The sequence below is a fragment of the Lepidochelys kempii genome, chromosome 24, assembly GCF_965140265.1.
Source record: "Lepidochelys kempii isolate rLepKem1 chromosome 24, rLepKem1.hap2, whole genome shotgun sequence".
NCBI classification, from domain to species: Eukaryota; Metazoa; Chordata; order Testudines; family Cheloniidae; genus Lepidochelys; species Lepidochelys kempii.
The window spans coordinates 9,127,478-9,147,620 of NC_133279.1; the positions used below are offsets into that span (position 1 = coordinate 9,127,478).

The following is a 20,143-nucleotide window of genomic DNA, read 5'->3' on the forward strand; positions in this document are numbered from 1 at the left end:
CCCGAGTCATGGGGTCAACTCACTAGAGCACACTTCCTAGGTAAGCAGTAGGCACTCCATCACTAGAGATGGTTACACTGCATGGAAACCATCCTGCACTGACAGCTGGGAACAGGAGAAGCTCTGGCCTGGCAGAGACCTCTCCTCTGACACAGCAACGCTTTGCTCGTCTCTAATCCCTTCCAGCAAGCGGAGCTCGCAGCAGCTAGCAGCTGGGCTGTGAAGAGAATCTTGATGGAGAGGCAGCATGGCCTAGTGGGGAAGGCACTAGTCTGGGACTCAAGAGATTCGGGCTCTAGTTGTGACTCCAGCACTGAGCTGCTGCGTGACTTTTTCTAAGTTACTTTGCCATCTCTCCCTCATTTGTTCATTTAGCACTCCTAGGACTCCCAGTCTTGGATCAAGACCCCACTGGAGCGAGGCGTTGCACAAACACCCAATGAAACTTACATTGCAAACTCTTTGGGGCTCTCTCATTTTCTGCACATGACGCAACGGGGTCCTGATCCTGGCTGGGGCTTCTCAATAATGTTTCGGAACTATGGTTCTGGGCTAGCACCCTACACTGCCTCCCATGCAGAGACAGGCCTTGGAGATTACAGCCATACTTTAGATCCAAGCCCACTCAACTCCCACTTTTCGCTAAGGCGCTTTAGGAGAGTTAGCAACTATAGGGAAAATTACCAATCAAATCTTTAAGAACCTTGCTTTCAGGGTGATGGGATGAGCTGCTCTGGAATCTGCACCATTCTGTGCAGGCATCCATGACTCATTAATCTCTGGCTGAGGATGGATTGACTCATTGGCTCGCGTTTGTTAACTGTACACAAAATCATTTGTAGGGGTTGTAATTAAGGGCCTGATCCTGCAGTCTTTCCTCAGGCATCTTGCAATCTGCAGGATTTGAGCCAATATTTGGTACCATCAGTGGACTTCTAGCAAGGATCAGACCCTTGTAAAGCCCACACAACTCTTTGGGAGGGGCCCAACCAGTGCATTGTTACACTGAAGGCAGTTGTTTGCGGTGTTCTGGGCTGCACAGATGTCGTCATTTCTTTATTAGGGGGTATGACAGTACCAACTGGAGACCCCAGTCAAGAAACAGGGCCCCCTTGCACTAGCTCTGTAACTTAACAAAAGGAAAATCTCTGTCCCAAACAGCTTCCAATCAGAGCTGGACACATGCCTGAATTTTTGGCAGTTTTGAAAAGTTGGGGGAACATTTCATTTCGGATCAGACTGAAAACGGAAATGTTTTGAAATTTTTGGCAAATCATAAAGTTAAAAAAAACACACACACACAAAAACTTATTTTGGGTCAAGCACAATGTTTAATTTGACCCAAAACAAATTGCTCAACTCCCAGTTTCAAGCACTTTTATGTTCTTAATTTAAAATAAAATTAAAAGAAATTGACAAATAGAAAGGTGTTTTGAACCAAAAAAATCGAAACATTTTGCAGGGGGAGGGGTGTAATTTTGTTTTGTTTTTAATGAACAATTTGATGAAAGCTCCATGAACTCACGAAACAATCTGATGTCACCAAACCTGCATCTTTTGCTGAAAAAGTTATAGCTGAAAGATGTTTTTCCTGCTCTACATACCACCTATGCTGGGCCAAATTCCACCTCCCCAGGGCAGGGGAGTAACGATTAAACCCAGGAGGCGCATCGGTCAGTAGTCAGCACAGCCAGGGCTATGGATAGGTACTGACACCAGCCCTCTCTAACCAAGAGAGTCAGAGATGGAACAGGTTTCAGAGTAGCAGTCGTGTTAGTCTGTATCCGCAAAAAGTAAAGGAGGACTTGTGGCACCTTAGAGACTAACAAATTTATTTCAGCATAAGCTTTTGTGAGCTACAGCTCACTTCATCGGATGCATTCAGTGGAAAATACAATGGAGAGATTTATATACACAGAGAACATGAAACAATGGGTGTTACCACACACTGTAACGAGACTGATCACTTAAGGTGAGCTTCCAGCAGTTGACAAGAATGTCTGAGGAATGGTGGGGGTGGAATAAACATGGGGAAATAGTTTTACTTTGTGTAATAACTCATCCACTCCCAGTCTTTATTCAAGCCTAAGTTAATTGTATCCAGTTTGCAAATTAATTCCAGTTCAGCAGTCTCTCCTTGGAGTCTGATTTTGAAGTTTTTTTGTTGAAGAATTGTGACTTTTAGGTCCGTAACTGAGTGTCCAGGGAGGTTGAAGTGTTCTCCGACGGGTTTTTGAATGTTATAATTCTTGACATCTGGTTTGTGTCCATTTATTCTTTTACGTAGACACTGTCCAGTTTGGCCAATGGACATGGCAGAGGGGCATTGCTGGCATATATCACATTGGTGGATGTGCAGGTGAATGAGCCTCTGATAGTGTGGCTGATGTGATTAGGCCCTATGATGGTGTCCCCTGAATAGATATGTGGACACAGTTGGCAACGGGCTTTGTTCCAAGGATAGGTTCCTGGATTAGTGGTTCTGTTGTGTGGTGTGTGGTTGCTGGTGAATATTTGCTTCAGGTTGGGGAGCTGTCTGTAAGCGAGGACTGGCCTGTCTCCCAAGATCTGTGAGAATGATGGGTTGTCCTTCAGGATAGGTTGTAGATCCTTGATGATGCGTTGGAGAGGTTTTAGTTGGGGGCTGAAGGTGATGGCTAGTGGCGTTCTGTTATTTTCTTTGTTGGGCCTGTCCTGTAGTAGGTGACTTCTGGGTACTCTTTTGGCTCTGTCAATCTGTTTCTTCACTTCAGCAGGTGGGTACTGTAGTTGTAAGAATGCTTGATAGAGATCTTGTAGGTGTTTGTCTCTGTCTGAGGGGTTGGAGCAAATGCGGTTGTATCGTAGAGCGTGGCTGTAGACAATGGATCGTGTGGTTTGGTCTGGATGAAAGCTGGAGGCATGTAGGTAAGTATAGCGGTCAGTAGGTTTCCGGTATAGGGTGGTGTTTATGTGACCATCGCTTATTAGCACCGTAGTGTCCAGGAAGTGGATCTCTTGTGTGGACTGGTCCAGGCTGAGGTTGATGGTGGGATGGAAATTGTTGAAATCATGCTGGAATTCCTCAACGGCTTCTTTTCCATGGGTCCAGATGATGAAGATGTCATCAGTGTAGCGCAAGTAGAGTAGGGGCATCTGGGGACGAGAGCTGAGGAAGCGTTGTTCTAAGTCAGCCATAAAAATGCTGGCATATTGTGGGGCCATGCAGGTGCCCATAGCAGTGCCGCTGATTTGAAGGTATACATTGTCCCCAAATGTGAAATAGTTATGGGTGAGGACAAAGTCACAAAGTTCAGCCACCAGGTTTGCTGTGACATTATCGGGAGAGCACATGACAGCCTGGCTGTCCAGGGCCTGGCAGATACTTGCTTGTGCTATCCTGTAACCAGCCTGCTGGGGAGGCATGGAAAAGTGGGGTAGGGACTTTGGCCATAGGGCGCACATAATGTCAGAGCCAAGGGTGGAACCCCAGAGTCCTGACTCCTAACCCTTAGACTCCCCTCCCCGAGCTGTGGGGAGCACCCAGGAGCCCTGCCTCCCAAGCCCCCCGACAAACTACTAGCTCTGAGAGGATGCCTAGTGGTTAGAGCAGCAGGGGAGGGAGTCAGGATCTTATTCCCATCTCTGGGACAGGCGTGGAGGTGTGGGAACAGAACCCAGGAATCCTGACGGTCAACGCCTCTTCCACTCCACTCACCAGTAGTCACCTGTTCCCGCCACCTAACCCCCCAATAACTGGCTTCTCTCCTATTAGCTTCATTCCTACTTTGCTGGAGCTTCTTACCCTCAGAACACTTGACAGACTCCCCTGGCAGGCGGGATGGAGCACAGAGCTAATGACATTTCCCCACGGATCCCCGCTGGGGTTAGGTGAGATTGGCTCTAAACACACCCCAAACAACCTTTCCCCAACCCTTCTACGCCCAAACCAAGCCCACGGCCCAGGCTGTCGACGTGGAAAGACGAGTTGATGCTAAAGGCTGAGATAAACAGCAGAGCACAAGCAAGGGCTCTGTATTAAATTGCTTGTCTCCCCCGTCCGCCTCCCCACAGTGCTTTACACCCGCCAACAAAATAGCACCAAAGAACGATAGAACCCCATTGCCTGCTCGGTCATGACGCTTTTGGATCTCATTTTACTTACTAATTTTCAGTCCCCTTTAGAAATCGGTTACTCGGAAATGTCCACGGACCTTACATTTCTATGTAGCCCTTGTCTCCAGGGGGTGTGTGGGTGGGTGTCTGTAATATGTAGCTACAGACTATTGTCAAAGGAAGCTGAGGGAGACAGGTGCCTCAAACCCCCTGAATTGCCCTTCAAGTTGGGTGCCTAACTACCTTAGCTCTTTTACTCTCAGTCTCGGAGGAGTGTGCTAACGTATCGCCTGTGTGCAACAGCTGTGCAGAGAGCGCGTCTGGGTGTGGGAGACGGGCATTGTTCTATATCAGGGGATAATGGCTTATGCCTGGAAGATATCAGGGTGTTTTTTTTTTTATATACAGTTTAAGGCCATGTACCGAAGTAAAATCACCTCCCCACTGTATTTGCCACTGCATACATCTGATGAAGTGGGCTGTAACCCATGAAAGCTTATGCCCAAATAAATTTGCTAGTCTCTAAGGTGCCACAAGGACTCCTCATTCTTTTTCCTTACCTCCGCTCATTCCTCCCATTTATACACCCAAGGATCGCATCAGCCTTTTACCCCAGCATGACACCAAGAGCACGTGGCCAGAGCTTGTCCACTGCGCCCCCTAGATCCTGTTCACAGTCTCTGCTTTCCAGCACACTGCCTCCCACTCTGTAGGCATGGCCAGCCTTCCTTGATCCTCAGTGGATACCTTTGCATGTGGCTGTATTAAAACAGTTTGGTGGAAAGAGCCCAGCTTACCAAGCGATCCAGATTGCGCCGTGTGACTGCTCTGGATGCACTAGTATCCACCGCTCCATCAATCTTTGTGTCATGTGCAAATTTTAACAGCAGTGATTTTATATTTACTTCCAGATCATTGATGAATAGCCTAGTGCAGATTCCTGCTGAACCCCCTCCAGGCGATGAAGATTGCCCATTGACAACTACTTGGAGACCTGTCAGTTACCCAGTTCTTAATCCATTGAACTTTTGCCTGATTTAGATTGCATGGGGCTCATTTCATAATCAGAATGCGGTGCTGTACTAAGTCAAACACCTTACAAAAGTCTGTCTGTTACATCTATGCAGTTAGCTGTAGCAGCCAAACAGGTATGCTCCTCAAAAGATGAAATCAGGTCTGTTTGGCATGACCTATTCTCCATAAAACCATGCTGAAGAGTATTAATTGTGCTGCTATCCTCTAACAGGGGATCAGCTGAATCCTGTATCAACTTTTCCATTATTTTGCCCAGGACTGAAGCGAAGCTAACCAACTGGCCTACCCAGCTCATTTCAAGTAGCACTCTCCCAGTCTTCTGGAATTTCCCCGCTGTTCCAAAATGGATTAAAAATTAACAGCAGCGGGCCAAAGAACTCCTCTGAGACCTTAGTGTCTCCTGCTGCCACAAAGGAGGTTGCATGGCCTAGTGGATAGAACAAGGAATCAGGAGACCTGGTTTCTATTCCCAGCTCTGTCGTGGGGGGTGATCTTGGGCAAGCCACTTTCCCTGTGCCGTGCCCCAGTTTCCCCATCTGCAAAATAGGGCTAATGATACTGGCCCTCCACGCAAAACATTTTGCTGCTGAAAGGTGCCAGATAAGAGCTGGGGATTATAATTGAGGGAGTATGGAGGCAACTCTAAGTTACCCAGCAGCAGTGGCCATGATGAGCTGTTACCCCCAGTGGGGTGGAAGAAGCCAGGAAACCCCACCGCTGCCCCATTTCCTCCCACCAGCTGCACCTCTGCCCCAGCTGCTGGGCTTGGAGGTAGCAGAAGGGCCATGATGGCTCCCTACACTGCAGCGATCCTTAGAGCTGGGTACAGGGCCACTCCCCACCTATACAGGGCAGAGGAAAAGGTGGGAGCCCCATTGCCTGGGATGCTTGAAACCACGCTGAGCAAAGCCCTGGGGGACTAAACTGCCCTGGCTGAGGATAGGGCTTTTAGTGCCCTGGGGATCTATCAGTGAGAAGGTGCTTTCTGATTGCAGGCCCAGTAAGTAGCCAGTGACGACCCCCCAGGCCCGTCGCTCCTCACCATGGCAGAGGACGTCCTCAGGAGCACCCTGTCCGTGCCGGGAGCTGTCCTGCCCATTCTGACCCCGTCCCTGACCTTAGAGCAGAAGGCAGCCTTTATCTTTGTCTTCTTTCTCTTCATCTTCCTGGGTCTTTTGATTGTCCGCTGCTTCCGGATCCTGCTGGACCCATACCGGAGCATGCCCTCCTCCATCTGGACAGACTACATGGAGAAAGACACTTCCGATTACTGGCTCCCCTGAGCACGAGCCTGGGGCTGCAGGGGGGCTCTTTTAACAAATGGAGAGGATGGATTCCCATGACCCAGGAGGCCCGACCTGCATAGCTTGCCAGGACTCTCGCTTTCAAGGCAACATGCTACCTGCACATAGGAACATACCCTGGTGGCGGTTGCCCTGAGGTCAAAGCAAGCCCTTAGGCATGTGCTACTGGCTGGAAGGATGTGACCACAGGCACTGACCATCAGCCCTCTGACTGCTCATGCAACCCCCAGTCAAATCCCACTAGGGAAAAAGGGAAGCTTTGTCCTTCTGTGAGGACAACAGATGGTGCCTGAACTCTAGCCCCCATCTGGGTTACACCGGGCACGATGCTCTCCTTGGCTTCTCCTTCCCATTGCCGGCTGTGACGGCACTTGTTCTCGCAGCTCTGAGGTGGACCGAGGGATGCAGTCTGTACACCTGTAGAGTCTCGCTGGCCCATGCAAGGTTAGGGAGGGACCTGAGACTGGCCAACACTCCTGCATCTAGAAAGGGAGAAAATCTGGATGGGGGAGTTGGCCAGTTAGCAAGAAGTCACATAGTCATCCCACATGAGGAGTCAGCTGGTGGTGTTGAACCTAATCCAATTAAGGCACATTCTATCCTACAACCTCTGTCTTTGTGCAAGAATCACAGGGATGGGGACAATGAAATGGGATAAGAATCAACAAGTCAAACCAGGCAGGAGTTTCCAGATTTGATTACCCTGGTACCTATTGAGGTCACCAAGGTCTAGAGATCTAGGGACTTACATCTCCTCACAAGTCTCTGAGCAACTCTGATAATAGCTCCCTTCACTAATGAGCAACACTTGTCTTCACATTGTAACTTGACAATTAACTCCCAGGTGGTCCACAAAGTACTATCAAAGGCGATAACTTCTGTTCTGTCCACAGGTTGGACGTATGCTGCACAGATAGGAGTAGCTGTGGCTTGGTTTTCCTCCCCAGCCACGTGTTAAACTCTTGGGTGGTCACCTTTGCTCTTCCAACTATTCATGGTGAAATGTCGGGGCAAGTTTTTTATGTTTATTGACTACAGTTACAAATCTGACATGGCTGTTCTTTGTTTTGATGGTTTTTCTTTTCTTTTTTTTTAAATCTGAAACCAAAAGTCAAATCTAGATGCTTAAAACCCCCCTGAAAGGAGTGGTTTATCAATAAAGTCCTGGTTGTTCTAAAGCTGCCCCAAGTTCTTGGTTTCTAAACACCACATTTCAGCTCCCTTCTGCCAAGGCTTTCCAAAGGGCTTTACCACAGTGTTGTGTTATTTCACAGATGGGGAAGCACAGACACAGATTGAAAGTGATGTGCCCAAGGTCATGCGCTGAGAGAGCACCCTGGTCTTTGAACCTAGATTTCCTACATCCCAATTCTGGGTTTACACATTATATACCTTGGAGGGTAAAAGAAGGAAATATGTTTTTCATAACTTGTGCCCCCAGTTATACAGGAGCAGCTAACATCCATGTGTGAGTACAGGGGTCCAATTGCAGGGCTGGGGCCTTCTGCTGGCTAGCTGAATCATTGGTTGGTAGCAATATATTTTTGCTTGCATTGCATTTCCAGAAACCACTCAGCTCTGAGAAGTAGTGTCTGAATATTTGTGTGTGATTTCTTCCCCTTGAGTCAATCATTTTCCCCAACTGCTTTTTAGCACATTGGTGGGCAACATTTGAAATCCTTTTACAGTGTGAATCTTAGTAGGCCCTGGAAAACAAACATCTCTTTAGCTACAGAAAATAGCACAGTCCAACCTGGATTTCTTTGTGGTGCTAAACGTTCATGATTGTTGAGGTTTTTCTTAAAAGTCGCAGCTTCTGGAGTCAGGTGATTATGTGGGAAATCAGCTTTAATTTTTTACATATATATTTTAAAAGGGAAGTTTCTAGCTCTCCTTATTCAAGAGAAATGCTAAAAAAAAAAATGAGCCATAACTACTCAAAAACCACAAGGCAAATAAAAAGCCCCCACCCTGTGTATTTTAAAATCTCGTTATTTTAAAGCCAGACAGATTACTTGGGAGGGCCTGACTCCTGGTTCTTGAAAGCTTGGGTTGGAAATGCTGCTGCACCGTTTAGATACAAACCCACGCCTTAGAGGCGAAAGGTTCCCCATCAAATTACCAGTCGCCTGAGCTAGCCAAGATCAATCTTCTTGGAAAAGCATAGTCGACTGCATTAAATGCTGGCACCATGTCTCTGTCCAGTGGAACCTGGTCTTCTTTTGAAGAGTGGATAATTGTTTCTCTTGTCCCCTGGGACAAAGGGTGGCTCCAGCAGAGCCTGATTCATAGATGTTTAGTCCATGATTGGGGCTTGTAAGGGGTGAGGGATTTGGGGCAGTGTGGACACCCCACAAGAATTTTGGGGCAAATAGGTACCCCTCCTTTCCAAGATACATGCCAAGGAGCATATGAGTGGATCTAGTTGCAGCAGTACTCCCTGCCCCTTAAACCGAACTGCCAGTGCACTGTTGGGGTGGTCTTGGGCGGGTGGGCAAGTTGACTTCTTAACCCTTTCCCCTCCTGCAGCTGCCCTGACTCCAATGGTGAGGTGGGAAAGGACTTACATCTTCAGTTCTGCCACCCACCCCGCTGCTCCCACTGCAGGGGAGCAGCCCTGAGGTTCTAGCTGATCTGCCCCTTAACCTTGGTTCCCCTCCACTGCTGGATCCTACAGCCTGGTCTCCTGGATTCTGGTTGAATGGATGTTTGGACTGCAGAGGAAAGACTGGTTAAGACCAAACTATTAGGAACCATTTCACATGCATTTGGGGTAGGACCTCTTACCATTTGGGACTTCTGGGGTGAGGTTCAATGCCAAGATAAAGAGTCATGCAGGCTGCCGCAGCACCACGCTGGGACAAAGGCAGGTGCTTTACAGTAGCGCTTCTTCTCTTGAGTTTCTCTATCACCTATTGACAAAAGGTATGAAACAATGGTGAGGCTCTGACCTACCTATCCTCCCTTTCCAGCATGAATCAGCTGGGCAGCAGAGGTCTACAGACATACCGTAGCAGGAAGCCAAAAGCCTTTTTGCTTGACGCTGCCTATGCTGGAGGCCAATCCTGGCTATTTTAGTGTTCTGAGCGAGCACTGGTTTCCCTGAAATCTAACCTGTTAACGTACTGATGGAGGGACAGGAAATGCCTAGATCAGCCACCCTGCGCTTTTCATCTTCTGGCAGCAAGCTGCTACTCTTCAGTGGTTTCTCAGGAAAAATAATTATTTTCAGTTGAACATCTAAGCTATTATAAATCAATGTGGCAGCAGAAGCGAAATGGGTCATAACTACCCATAAAATGTGAGTTGTTAGTCAATACTTCACTGCAAAAGAGGCAATACACCTGGAATTTTAAAGATTATTCCTTGTTCTCTCATTGAGCAGACAGCCTCTCTGAAACCAGACAAATCCAATACTAGGGGCATTCTAACTACAGGTGGCTCCCCAGGGTTTAATCTCGTCTGAGCAAAACAAATCATCTCCATCAGATCAAAACCATCATTTAAAACATCAGGGACAGGATTTATTTTCTGCAACCTGGATCCATTTGTTAGGAATCAACAGACATTTAGAAGTGTATGAAAAATGAGAGGCACAGAAATCTATTTCTTAACAAAACACACTAGCTGCCACATAGTCTTTCTGTGAAGTCTTTCCTTGCAAGGAGGCTGTGTGGCTGCTGCAGTTATCAGTTGCAGAAAAGCCCAGGGCTCAAGCCTGCTCTATTGCTACACAGGTGTAAATCTGGAGTATCTCCTCTAAAGTCAGTGGCTTGACACCTATGTAACAGAACAGAATTCAGCCCTCAGTCTAATACGGAGATCAAATCACCCATAATCATGCAGAAATCCACATGTAATAAACATATTAATATACTTTGATTTGCAGCCTAAAAGTGCTACAGAAACTGTCTCGAGAGACTCCCTCTCTCCACATGGTACACTGCTACAGTTCAGCTCTGCAGAGACTCTTGGTATAAACAAGAGGGCGTTCTCCACGAAGCAGCCTTGATTTTGTAATTCATTCCCCTCTCCTGCTTTGGTCTCCCAGAGCCCAGATTTGTTGACCTGCTGCAAAAGCCACATTTCCCCGTTCTTTGTCAAGACTGTAGAGGAGAGCGTGGGCTAAGGATTTTAAACATTTGAAGAAATAAATACATTAGATTATTAAGCCTCATGGTACAGCTGTGAGAGATACCAGTTCTATACAAAGCTAAAAACCTCATCGAAACTTACTGATCAAATCCATGGGGGAGAAGGGAATAGGGATCAAAACTTGACTCCTACTCTCAAAGGACTGTAGTAGCCTGAGTATTTTGTGGTAGGGTAGATGGAATAAATCTCTTCTCCCAGTGCTGAGTGGAGTGTGAAAGTACAACCCTTTTGTGCATCAGATATGGGCACTAGTTCTGACCCCTTTGTCTACTGGGGAGGTAATCTGGCAGCATGGCAGAGATACTGCAGAGATTTTTGATCACTTTGTTCCTCTTCAAGAGTCCAAGAGGAATGTGGAGATCTGGGATCGCTTTACCCATTACTAAAATACAGCCACCTCTGGGGTGGAACAGAAAAGCGTTTAACAGCTCACAGCAACACTAAACAGTTTGCTACTGAAAGTTCAGAAATACACTCATAGGGGAAAAAAGTCCTATGGGATTTTTAATCACAGTACCAAAATGCTGAATAAAATCTCAAATGCAGATACAAATGTTATAGTAACCCATACTGAATGTAAGAAAAAAGGCAAGCATATACATGACTGGCATTTTATTAGGAAACATGGTACAAAAATGTATATATACACACACGTTTAAATTTAACATTTGAAAACATTCTAAATATAAAAAGAATACTTAAGCTTTCTAAAGGCATCCTGTACATAAAGCTATTAAGAATTTTACAATTCTGGGCACTTAAATGCTTAATCACAGTGCTAATTGGATTTGTAATGGAGTTTTTGCAATGAAGTGGCAAATAGCATTCTGCCATACTGATAATAAATATACACACAACCCCTAGGATGTTAAAAATTCTGATCTGATACAGGTAAGGTTGCAGAATCTGAGCATTTCTCTCTAGAGAACTGCAAGCCTCAAGATAAGCCAGGGAACACTGGTCAGGCTGTGCAGGTGGCAGAGTAAAAGAAAACTCCAAGAGGTCTTTGTTAAGTATCTGAGGGTACGTCTATACTGCAGTAAAAACCCCACAGCACCAAAGTCTCAGAGCCCAGGTCACCTGACTCAGGCTAACAGGATTTGCTGCAAGGCTAAAAACTGCAACAGATGTTTAGGTTCAGGCTGGAGCTATGCCACATACTCAGCAATTTTTAGCCCTGCAGCCTGAGCCCAAGAGAGCTGATCTGGGCCAGCCACAGCCATGCACCAGGTCTTTTATTGCAGTGTAGACGTAACCTAAGGCCTTGTCTACATGGGGAAGTTTCCCAGCATAACTGCAGTGGAATAACTGGTCTGGTGTAACTCCCTGTGAGGACGCTATTCTACAATAAAAATGTGTCCACACAGGGAAGTTATACCAGAACGGCTTTAGTTACTCCCCGATAGGAAATTTCCCATCTGAGTACACAAGAGCTTTTTGGGTGGGCATTTATTATTTAAAATCTAAAGGAATCTAAGAGCTTGGTTAAAGTTTACACAACCTGCTTAATGTTCTTTTCCTCTCCGTTGGAGAAGTTTTGCAAAGTTTAAGTCACTGTTTAGAATAATGGAACCACTGATGTAGAAACAGACACGGGGCACAACTCAACTTCTATCCCAATTACAACCAGATCATGTTCATCTCATATGAGGAATGTTAAATGGATGTGAATTAAACTAGATTGCAGGTGAAAACCTAATCCCTACTGTCAGAACTCAGGCAAATTTCATGGATTTCGAAGAGTTTTACCTGAGCAAGGACTGTGTGTGCAGACCCATTGAATTGCTAAATGTTGGGTTTCCATTCTGGGATTCTTTTACTTTAGGGTAACGTTTAGTCACCTAAAAATATCTTAATATAAAAAAAGGAGAAACCAATTAAGTTAAAAATAGCAGTTTTGAATCATGTTCATTTGAAACCAGTCAAATTTCTCCTGCCTCTCCCACTCAGAAATGCAAATCCAAAAATAAGACAGAACCTGTACATTGGTCTCTTCAGTTGGAAATTCAGGCAGGTTGTGTGGGAGGATTATGTTTTTTTTTAATTAAGTGCTATGTACAGATAGCTCCCTTTCTGCACACAGGCTAAGATGAAGGGCTTATTTTAGGCTTTTAAACTTTTTGTAATCCTTTATCGCTCTATTAAAAATCTGTGAGGTTTGGAGGAGATGAGCTAATGCAGGCCTTGATCCTGCAAACACCCAGGCATAATTTCAGTGGGACTATTCACCTGCATAACATCACTCATATGCACAAGGGCTGGCAGGATCTGGACGTAAGACAAATCTCTACATTTTCCCCCGTCCCTTATTTAAGAACAACCCATAAAATATCTATGTAGCCTCACCTAGGCTTGCGTTAACCAGAATATAGCACTGCCTCTCTGTTCAAAAGCCAGCGTTCATCATATAATTGCCATGGATAAGGGCATACAAAAGCTGGAAATTGTGTTTTTGAATGCTGGGCATCTATCATGTGCTGCAGTCTTAATTCAGACATGGTGTGTGAAAACTTCTAAAATATAAACACAAAATGGTGAATTTTTTACACCGTACAACATTAAAAGAATACTGTGATTTTTTCTTTAAAAAAAATTGACTCATTTTTAAATCCCAGCCCCCTCAAACAGTATATTCAGAATTTTTTTTTTAAAATAAAAAAAGAGCGAGAGTGCGTGCATGTGTGAGAGAGAGAGGAGGCGCTCTGTTTCCCAGTAGAAGGGTCTTTTAAGCAAAATTGAAACACAGGGGAAACAGTTAAAATGACTATACACAAAGTGCTGTCAAATGCAGACTTTTTTTTGCCAGCTTTTCAGGTACTGTAATCTTAGGTCTTACAAGTAACTACAGTAGGCACAATTTTCAGGCAAATATAATTTTAAACTTGACAGTGTCCCTTTAAATCTGTAAACATTTTGTTGAACCAAATTCTCTCTGGATTACCATTGTGATTCAATTTCACAGTGTACAATAAAAAATTTCAGCTCAGACAATTGTAACATGTACAGAAAACAAACCAAAGGAAATTAATGTATTTTTCAATTCAGAGGAAACACTGGTTCTGTTTTATAGTATTGACATATATAGTGACAATGTAAAATAATTAGGAGTCCTGTTTCTTTAAACTTTCATTAATTTAAAAAATCCATTATTAAAGCCTTCCTCAAAACATCTTTTGGAAAAAGATATAAAGTCTTTTATAAATAGTTACACTGCTTATAAATAAATGCACTTTGATACATAAAACCAGTAAGTCCCATGGTAGTTTTTACAATACAAAGAAAGTAGTTTCATAAGTCTTTCCTAAAGCGGTTAGTGAAAACAACCGCTAAAATACTGTTAAAACTTAGCCAACTGTTTTAAACAAGAAAAACCACACCACATACACAATTTCTGCTTGGACTGGACTGCCAGGGCATATCTTTAAATTGCACAATATTTCAGAGAAAAAAACCCAGGAAATGTTTCTGAAATTTATGGACTGTAAAGTTTTAATTGCACTACAATAAGTGAGGAGAAAACAGCCAAATTCATCTTGGTAACTCCATTGATTTTAGGGGGCTTATAGCAGGGGTGACTCTGGGCCACTATGTTAAAAGAAAGATGAATATTGGACACACTTCCTACTTTGGGTATATGCATAAATGGTGCAACCACCCTCCTTATAGGTTATGGCCTTAGAATGGATATATAAAATGTGAGTCAAGATGGCACTGAACTCAGTGTGCTGTGTTACAATATTGACACTGCTGCTATAATGTCTTTCTGCAGGATGGCAGATTACACTCTTACCTGTATGTTCTGCAAATAGCAAGTGTCCATAAGTTTCCAACAAACTATTCATAACTTTGGCTCACATTTCCCCCCCTTCCCCCTCTCCATCTTATAAACCAGTTTCTTTCCTATCCCCAATCAAGCTGTGAGAGGGCTGACAGCATGTTTTGCTGAATCTTGCTTTTTGATTCTTGTTACATCCACCACATCTCCAAGGAGACACTTCAGAATTTGGTGAAATGCAACTTTCCAAAAAGGACCTTGTTTCATTTAAATTCTTTTTAATGGTTATTTTAACTGGGTTTATATCGCTGACCAGCCTTTGCTTGGCTTGTCCTTTCTTAGATTAAAAGTTAGGGGTAGGTATTGCATTCTGTGCGTTTGTACAGCACCTATTGCAACACGTCCTCAATCCCAGTTGAGGAATCTGGGCACTACCAAGATTCATAGAATGATATTTTAGCCGTGACTGGCTTTAGCAAAGAAATTTGGCTCTTTTTGTTTCTCATTCTGAAGTTGCTGTCCAAAGCCGTATGCTTGTTTCTAAAAGTCTGGGCCTCTTCACTGTTACCTTCTATCCACAAGAACTAAATAGAGGAAAAATTTAAATAGAAGAGTTTGACTCTCCTATTTTCTACCAACAAGGAGTCAAAGTCCCTCTCATGGCTTCCACTGAAACTGCACAGAGGCAAAGATTTGATCAGAGTGACTATGTAAGATCCCTTAGTTACTGATTTATAACTCCAGCAACCAACAATCACTTTGGGGGAAGATGGGGAGCTCGACAAAATAAACCATTCCTAAGAAGTCCATCCAGACAATAAGAAAAACTCCCAACAGTGAAATCAACAAGGAAATTATTCCAAAGCCTAACTGGCAGATACCCCAGTTTTGTGCCATTTAACACGAGACCGAGCAAAACCTCAGAAAATACAGTAGCCCTGTATTGACAGGGATATGGACTGGTAACCAAACAGGGTTGGAAGAGACCTAGCTTCTACAATTCTTTCTTTCAAATGAAAACTAAACAATGCTTATCTCCTAATCAGGAAACATCTCTGTTCAGAAGTAGTCATTCTTTTTCTAATAAGACTACCAAATTAAAACTATTTGATTTATATTAATCCATCATTACAATGGATAGTTCTTCCTTCATTTCTAAAGGCACAATGTACTATCTGCACTATCTAAAAGAAGCTTTGCACTGTAAGCGTATGTACAGAATAAATACAACTTACACATTTACTCTGCAGTGTGGACGTATACACCAAATTCTGCTCTATTTCAACCATTCAATCCAAGCGGAGACAATGAGGGTGCATGGGTGTAATGGTAGAATTTGGTATAATATATATAGATGGAGAACTTTTAGGCCAAAATGCATGGTCAAAAATAATTTATGTGAAAGATTGAAGCACCTCACATTTCCCGAGTGAGCAGAGGCAATTCATTTTGAACAGGAAATGGATCAAATATTTGGATGCTACTGCTTTAGAATAGATAGTTATAGGATTCAAGCTGCAAAGACAGGCTGAAGTTACATTTTTTTAAATATATGCCAATCTCATGCTCATTAATGCGAGAGACTAACAGTACTACACAGAGCAAAACCTGATTCAAATAGGCCTCCACAGCTCGTCCCAAGACATGACCTGCAATGTCACTGCGATCAAGTCGAAAGCACTCTTGAGCAATCACTATCCTATGAACTTGAGCCATACTTTTCTGATGTGAACCAGTCTCTGCTACACAGAGGCCAATTCATTTTCACTTATGACCATGCCCAGGATTACAGTTCAGGACTCCAGAAGTTAGTATCTTTGTAGACTAAAAAAAGTCTGCACCATTCATCTCAAATGTCCTAACTTGGGCATGTCTGCTACAAAAAAAATGTAATGAAAGAGGTATCTGTATCAACACAAAGCCACATTATCTGGACACACACTGCTGGAAATAAGGGAAAAAACAATACAAGACAGACCTTTGCAACCATGAAATTGAATTACCACCATGAATACTGCCAATCCTCACAAACAGCAGAACTTAAGCAGGAGAGACTGCATTATGCAAACTGAAGCCATGAATTTAACAATACTTGCCATGGAAAGGGAAGACCAATTTTTCAAAACTTGTCAAGAAAGCAGTATCAGTTTCTGTGGCATGTCAGTTTTTCAAGATAGAAGTGATTTAATACTTTCTAAACTCTGCAGCAAACTGGTCAGGCTACATTCTTGTGAAGTTTTCCCTCAATTTAAATTGCTTTACTCATGATCATTTATTAAGACTACCATACCGTAAACAATAGTTCCCATAGTTAATCATAGCACTTCCAATAATTTTGCTTCAGTCCTGTACCAGAAAAGACAGACCGTTCTGCATTTGATACACGTCTCTCACTTTAAAATACAATCTCCATGCCTGCAACTGGCAACAGATATAGGTAACTTCTTTACTCTATGGGTCTGCAAGCAAATAGTAAAGAAAAAACACCCATAAACATTTAATAGTAAGATCAGTCACTTGTTTAAAAAAACCAAACATTTTAGTAAATTTAAAATGGACAATTTTGATTAGTAAAGATGTGAGATGCCTACCCACTTCCAAACAGAAGCATATTAACCTCCCAGACTGTCTTAGAACACAACTTCAGAGACATTTTATTTTGCATACATAAACAGAGTTGGTGCCATTGTATAGCACAAAAATGCTAAAAAAGAAAACTTGACCAAGTTTCATAAAACTGAAGGGTCTAATTTTTACCTGGTATCCCTTTAGGTAGTCAAGGGTTCAGATGTAGATAGCTCTTTCAAAGACAGACCAAAAAAAGGCAGTTTTAATATTCCCTGATATCTCAAATTGCTTAAATGCTAAAGAGCTCATGCAAACTTAGCCTGTGCTTTGTTCTTGTAGGAGTACTGTATTTTGGATTCATTTTTGAAACAAACGTTATCATCTACAGAGACCAATCCATTTTCCACCTTCTCTCAAAGGGCTTTGAAAGATGTCAATAGTGTTTTCATTTCAGCAACGACGTTTGCTTTCCAATAAAAGCCAGCTTTTTAATGAAAAGTTTATACCCCCAAACAGACTGTTTTTGTGAGACTCCAAATTGTGGTTTCCAATCGGATAAGAACTACACACAAGGGTGCAAATATGTCATTGCATAACATTTGTTTTCAGTGCAGTAAATTCAGGGCAGCTGAGCGCTATTACCAGCTACTTTGGCAATGAGGTACTTCTCTTCTCCCCCACCCCCATCCCCTTCCCTCCCACATTATAGACCTATGTCACAAAATAGGCTTGTTGGTCACTTGCTGGCTAAATTTTAGGGTACTTTTAAAAATACCTCTCTCTCAACATCAAACTATAAAAGCACCTTTGGCTTTGTGTTCAAAGCAAATTAATGTTATGAGCTGCAGGAGAGATTTTATCCCTCTGAATGGGACCACACAAGCAGTTGAGTTCTTCAATATTCCAGTTGCATGGAGGGTTTTCAATAGATCCCTTAGCTCATGATGTTGCTTGTCAACAGCATCTCCTTTAAAATAATGTTTTTTTCCTTTTAAAACGGAGTTGGTAACCCACAGGTTACGCCGTTACAGTTTCCACAGCAATGTCAGTAGGCTGCTCTGTTTCCACCACAGTGGCTGCAGACCCTTCCATTTCCTCCGATGATACCACAACTGCATCCACCTCAGCAACCTCTTCAACCACTGTAAGCTCAGCACCATTGGGCTGCTGTCTTGCCATGGCTTCAAGCTTTAGCCGGTATTGCTCTGCTTCTTGTTCTTTCTTCATTAGCTGGCTTCGATATTCTTGCGCCTTTCGGTTTGCCTCTTGCAACTGCTGCTGTAACATTTCCCTTTCGTTATCGTCCTACAAAACAAGACAGCCTCTGACTAGTGCCCAGATGAGTCAGCAGCTTGAGCCTGTATCTGGGATGCAAGCACTAATACACAATACCTAGATACAGGTAAGAAAGGACAGACCAAGTGCATAGAGAGATAATGGATGTCTCAGGGCATAGGGATACAAAGCCTTTTGCCTCTACTCATTGGTACAACCCAGCCCTGTTTGCGATTTATCACCTAAGGGCTGATTACTGGCCTATGTTAAAGTGAAATCAAGTTGCACATGGTATATGTTAAGGCAGAATCTGTCTGCTGGTCTTTTCAGCAAGGTAGGATAGGGACAGTTCTCTAGTATAAGTAACCCCATAAGGATGGATTCGTGGGGTTTCCATATTTCATTATAATTCACATGCAAAAGCAACAGTGTTGGCAACTGGGGAGAGGGATAGAAAAATAGACTAAACAAAAAAAGAACACCTAGTGGCCCCCAAAATCAAAAGTTAAGTTCTGCCAGCAAAAGTACATATCCTTCCAAATGGAGGGTGCTGGATAAGTTATCTGACTTTCTTTAAAACTGCAACTGGAATGTGAAGAGAGGTCAGTCTCACATTGGGTCTTATCACTGCAGTTTTAGAGGGAGTTCAAAATAATACAGCAGAGTACAATGCTTCAACTCAATAGCCTGGGCTCAAAAACTAACTGACAAGATTACACAAAGAGCGACTTGGAAGAGAATCTTCCTTCCACCACCAGTGACTCAATTGCTAACACTACTTGCCCCATGGCCTAGTGGACAGAGCACTTCACTGCCATGCAGGAGACTTGGGTTCTTATTCCCTGCTCTGCCACTGGGTGACAGTATACAAGTCACTTCCCCCTCTCTGTGCCTCAGTTTCCCTCCCCTTAAATGGGGACAATGATACTCACCTTCTCTGTAAAGCATCTGATATCTACTAATGAACAGCACTACATAAGAGTTAGGTGGTATTCATGTATTGCATATTAATAACTGATCATACAGACGGAGCAAAAAGAATGGGAAACATTATAGTGAGAGTTTTCAGAAATGGCAAAGGCATGATCATTGACTAAATTTAAAATCAACTTGGGCCACATCATTTATATTGAGTGTTATTTTGTAACTATACTTGAAACTCCACATTCTCAGTTCAGTGGAGTTTCCTTTCCTGATACTTTAGACTGCACCCACTTTCTATGAAAGTTATAAACAGGAACTTTTACCTTGTTTTCCTCCAAATCATTTACATTTGGGTCAACTTTTTGCTTCTTTGCTGGTGGATGTTCTTCCTCTTCTACATCATCATCATCTTCTTCTTCAATAACCGTCTCTTCTGCAACCTGACCAGCAGGTACAGTTAGAACTACAAGTCAAGGAATATTAAATGCAGGAAATGAATATACAACGGATTATAGATGCTTTTATACATAAATCCAGAGACAGACTACTTTGAAATTAATGTAGGAGAGAGGTGCTGCTCCGCATAGAAGTGGTGGGAAACTTAATCAGCAATTCCTAAGATTCTCCCAGCTAGTTTCAGAGCCCATTCACCACCTTTCTTCTTGCTGTAGGAAATAGGATGTCTTAATGCAAGATCTGAACAAGGAAACCGAACCCATGACTTGATCAGAAGCTCTACGTCCATCAGCAGAGGATTCACAAAGCTTGTTACTTCTACATTTCAATTAAGTGGAAAATGACAACTGGAGCACTCTCTGGAAAAAGTGTGGGTCCAATTCTAAGAGGTGCTGAGGGCATTCTCAAAGCACTCTGCATCTTGCAGGATCATTTCTTTTATTGAAAGGTGGTGAATGGGCTCTGAAACTAGTTGGGAGAATCTTAAATCAGCAAAGGTGAATGTTTTTGTTAAAAACACTCCCTATTTTAGGGAATACTGTAGTTCTTTCATCAT

At 43.3% G+C, this 20,143-nt stretch overlaps 1 protein-coding gene across 11 annotated transcripts in view; it reads right to left on the bottom strand.

Moving 5' to 3' along the window:
- Window positions 1–1,026: 1,026 nt before the first annotated feature.
- The window catches only part of GABPB2 (GA binding protein transcription factor subunit beta 2), a 35,199-nt gene continuing 16,082 nt past the window's right edge, over window positions 1,027–20,143 (bottom strand). For 2 of the 11 annotated variants that reach the window (XM_073323364.1, XM_073323359.1), the window contains 2 exons: window positions 19,455–19,594; window positions 11,185–18,237 (listed from right to left, as the gene is read on the bottom strand). In XM_073323364.1, coding sequence (XP_073179465.1) covers window positions 17,950–18,237; window positions 19,455–19,594 — 428 coding nt within the window. In that variant the 3' untranslated portion in view covers window positions 11,185–17,949. The other 9 variants (XR_012156130.1, XM_073323361.1, XM_073323363.1 and 6 more) reach the window with 9 other exon arrangements.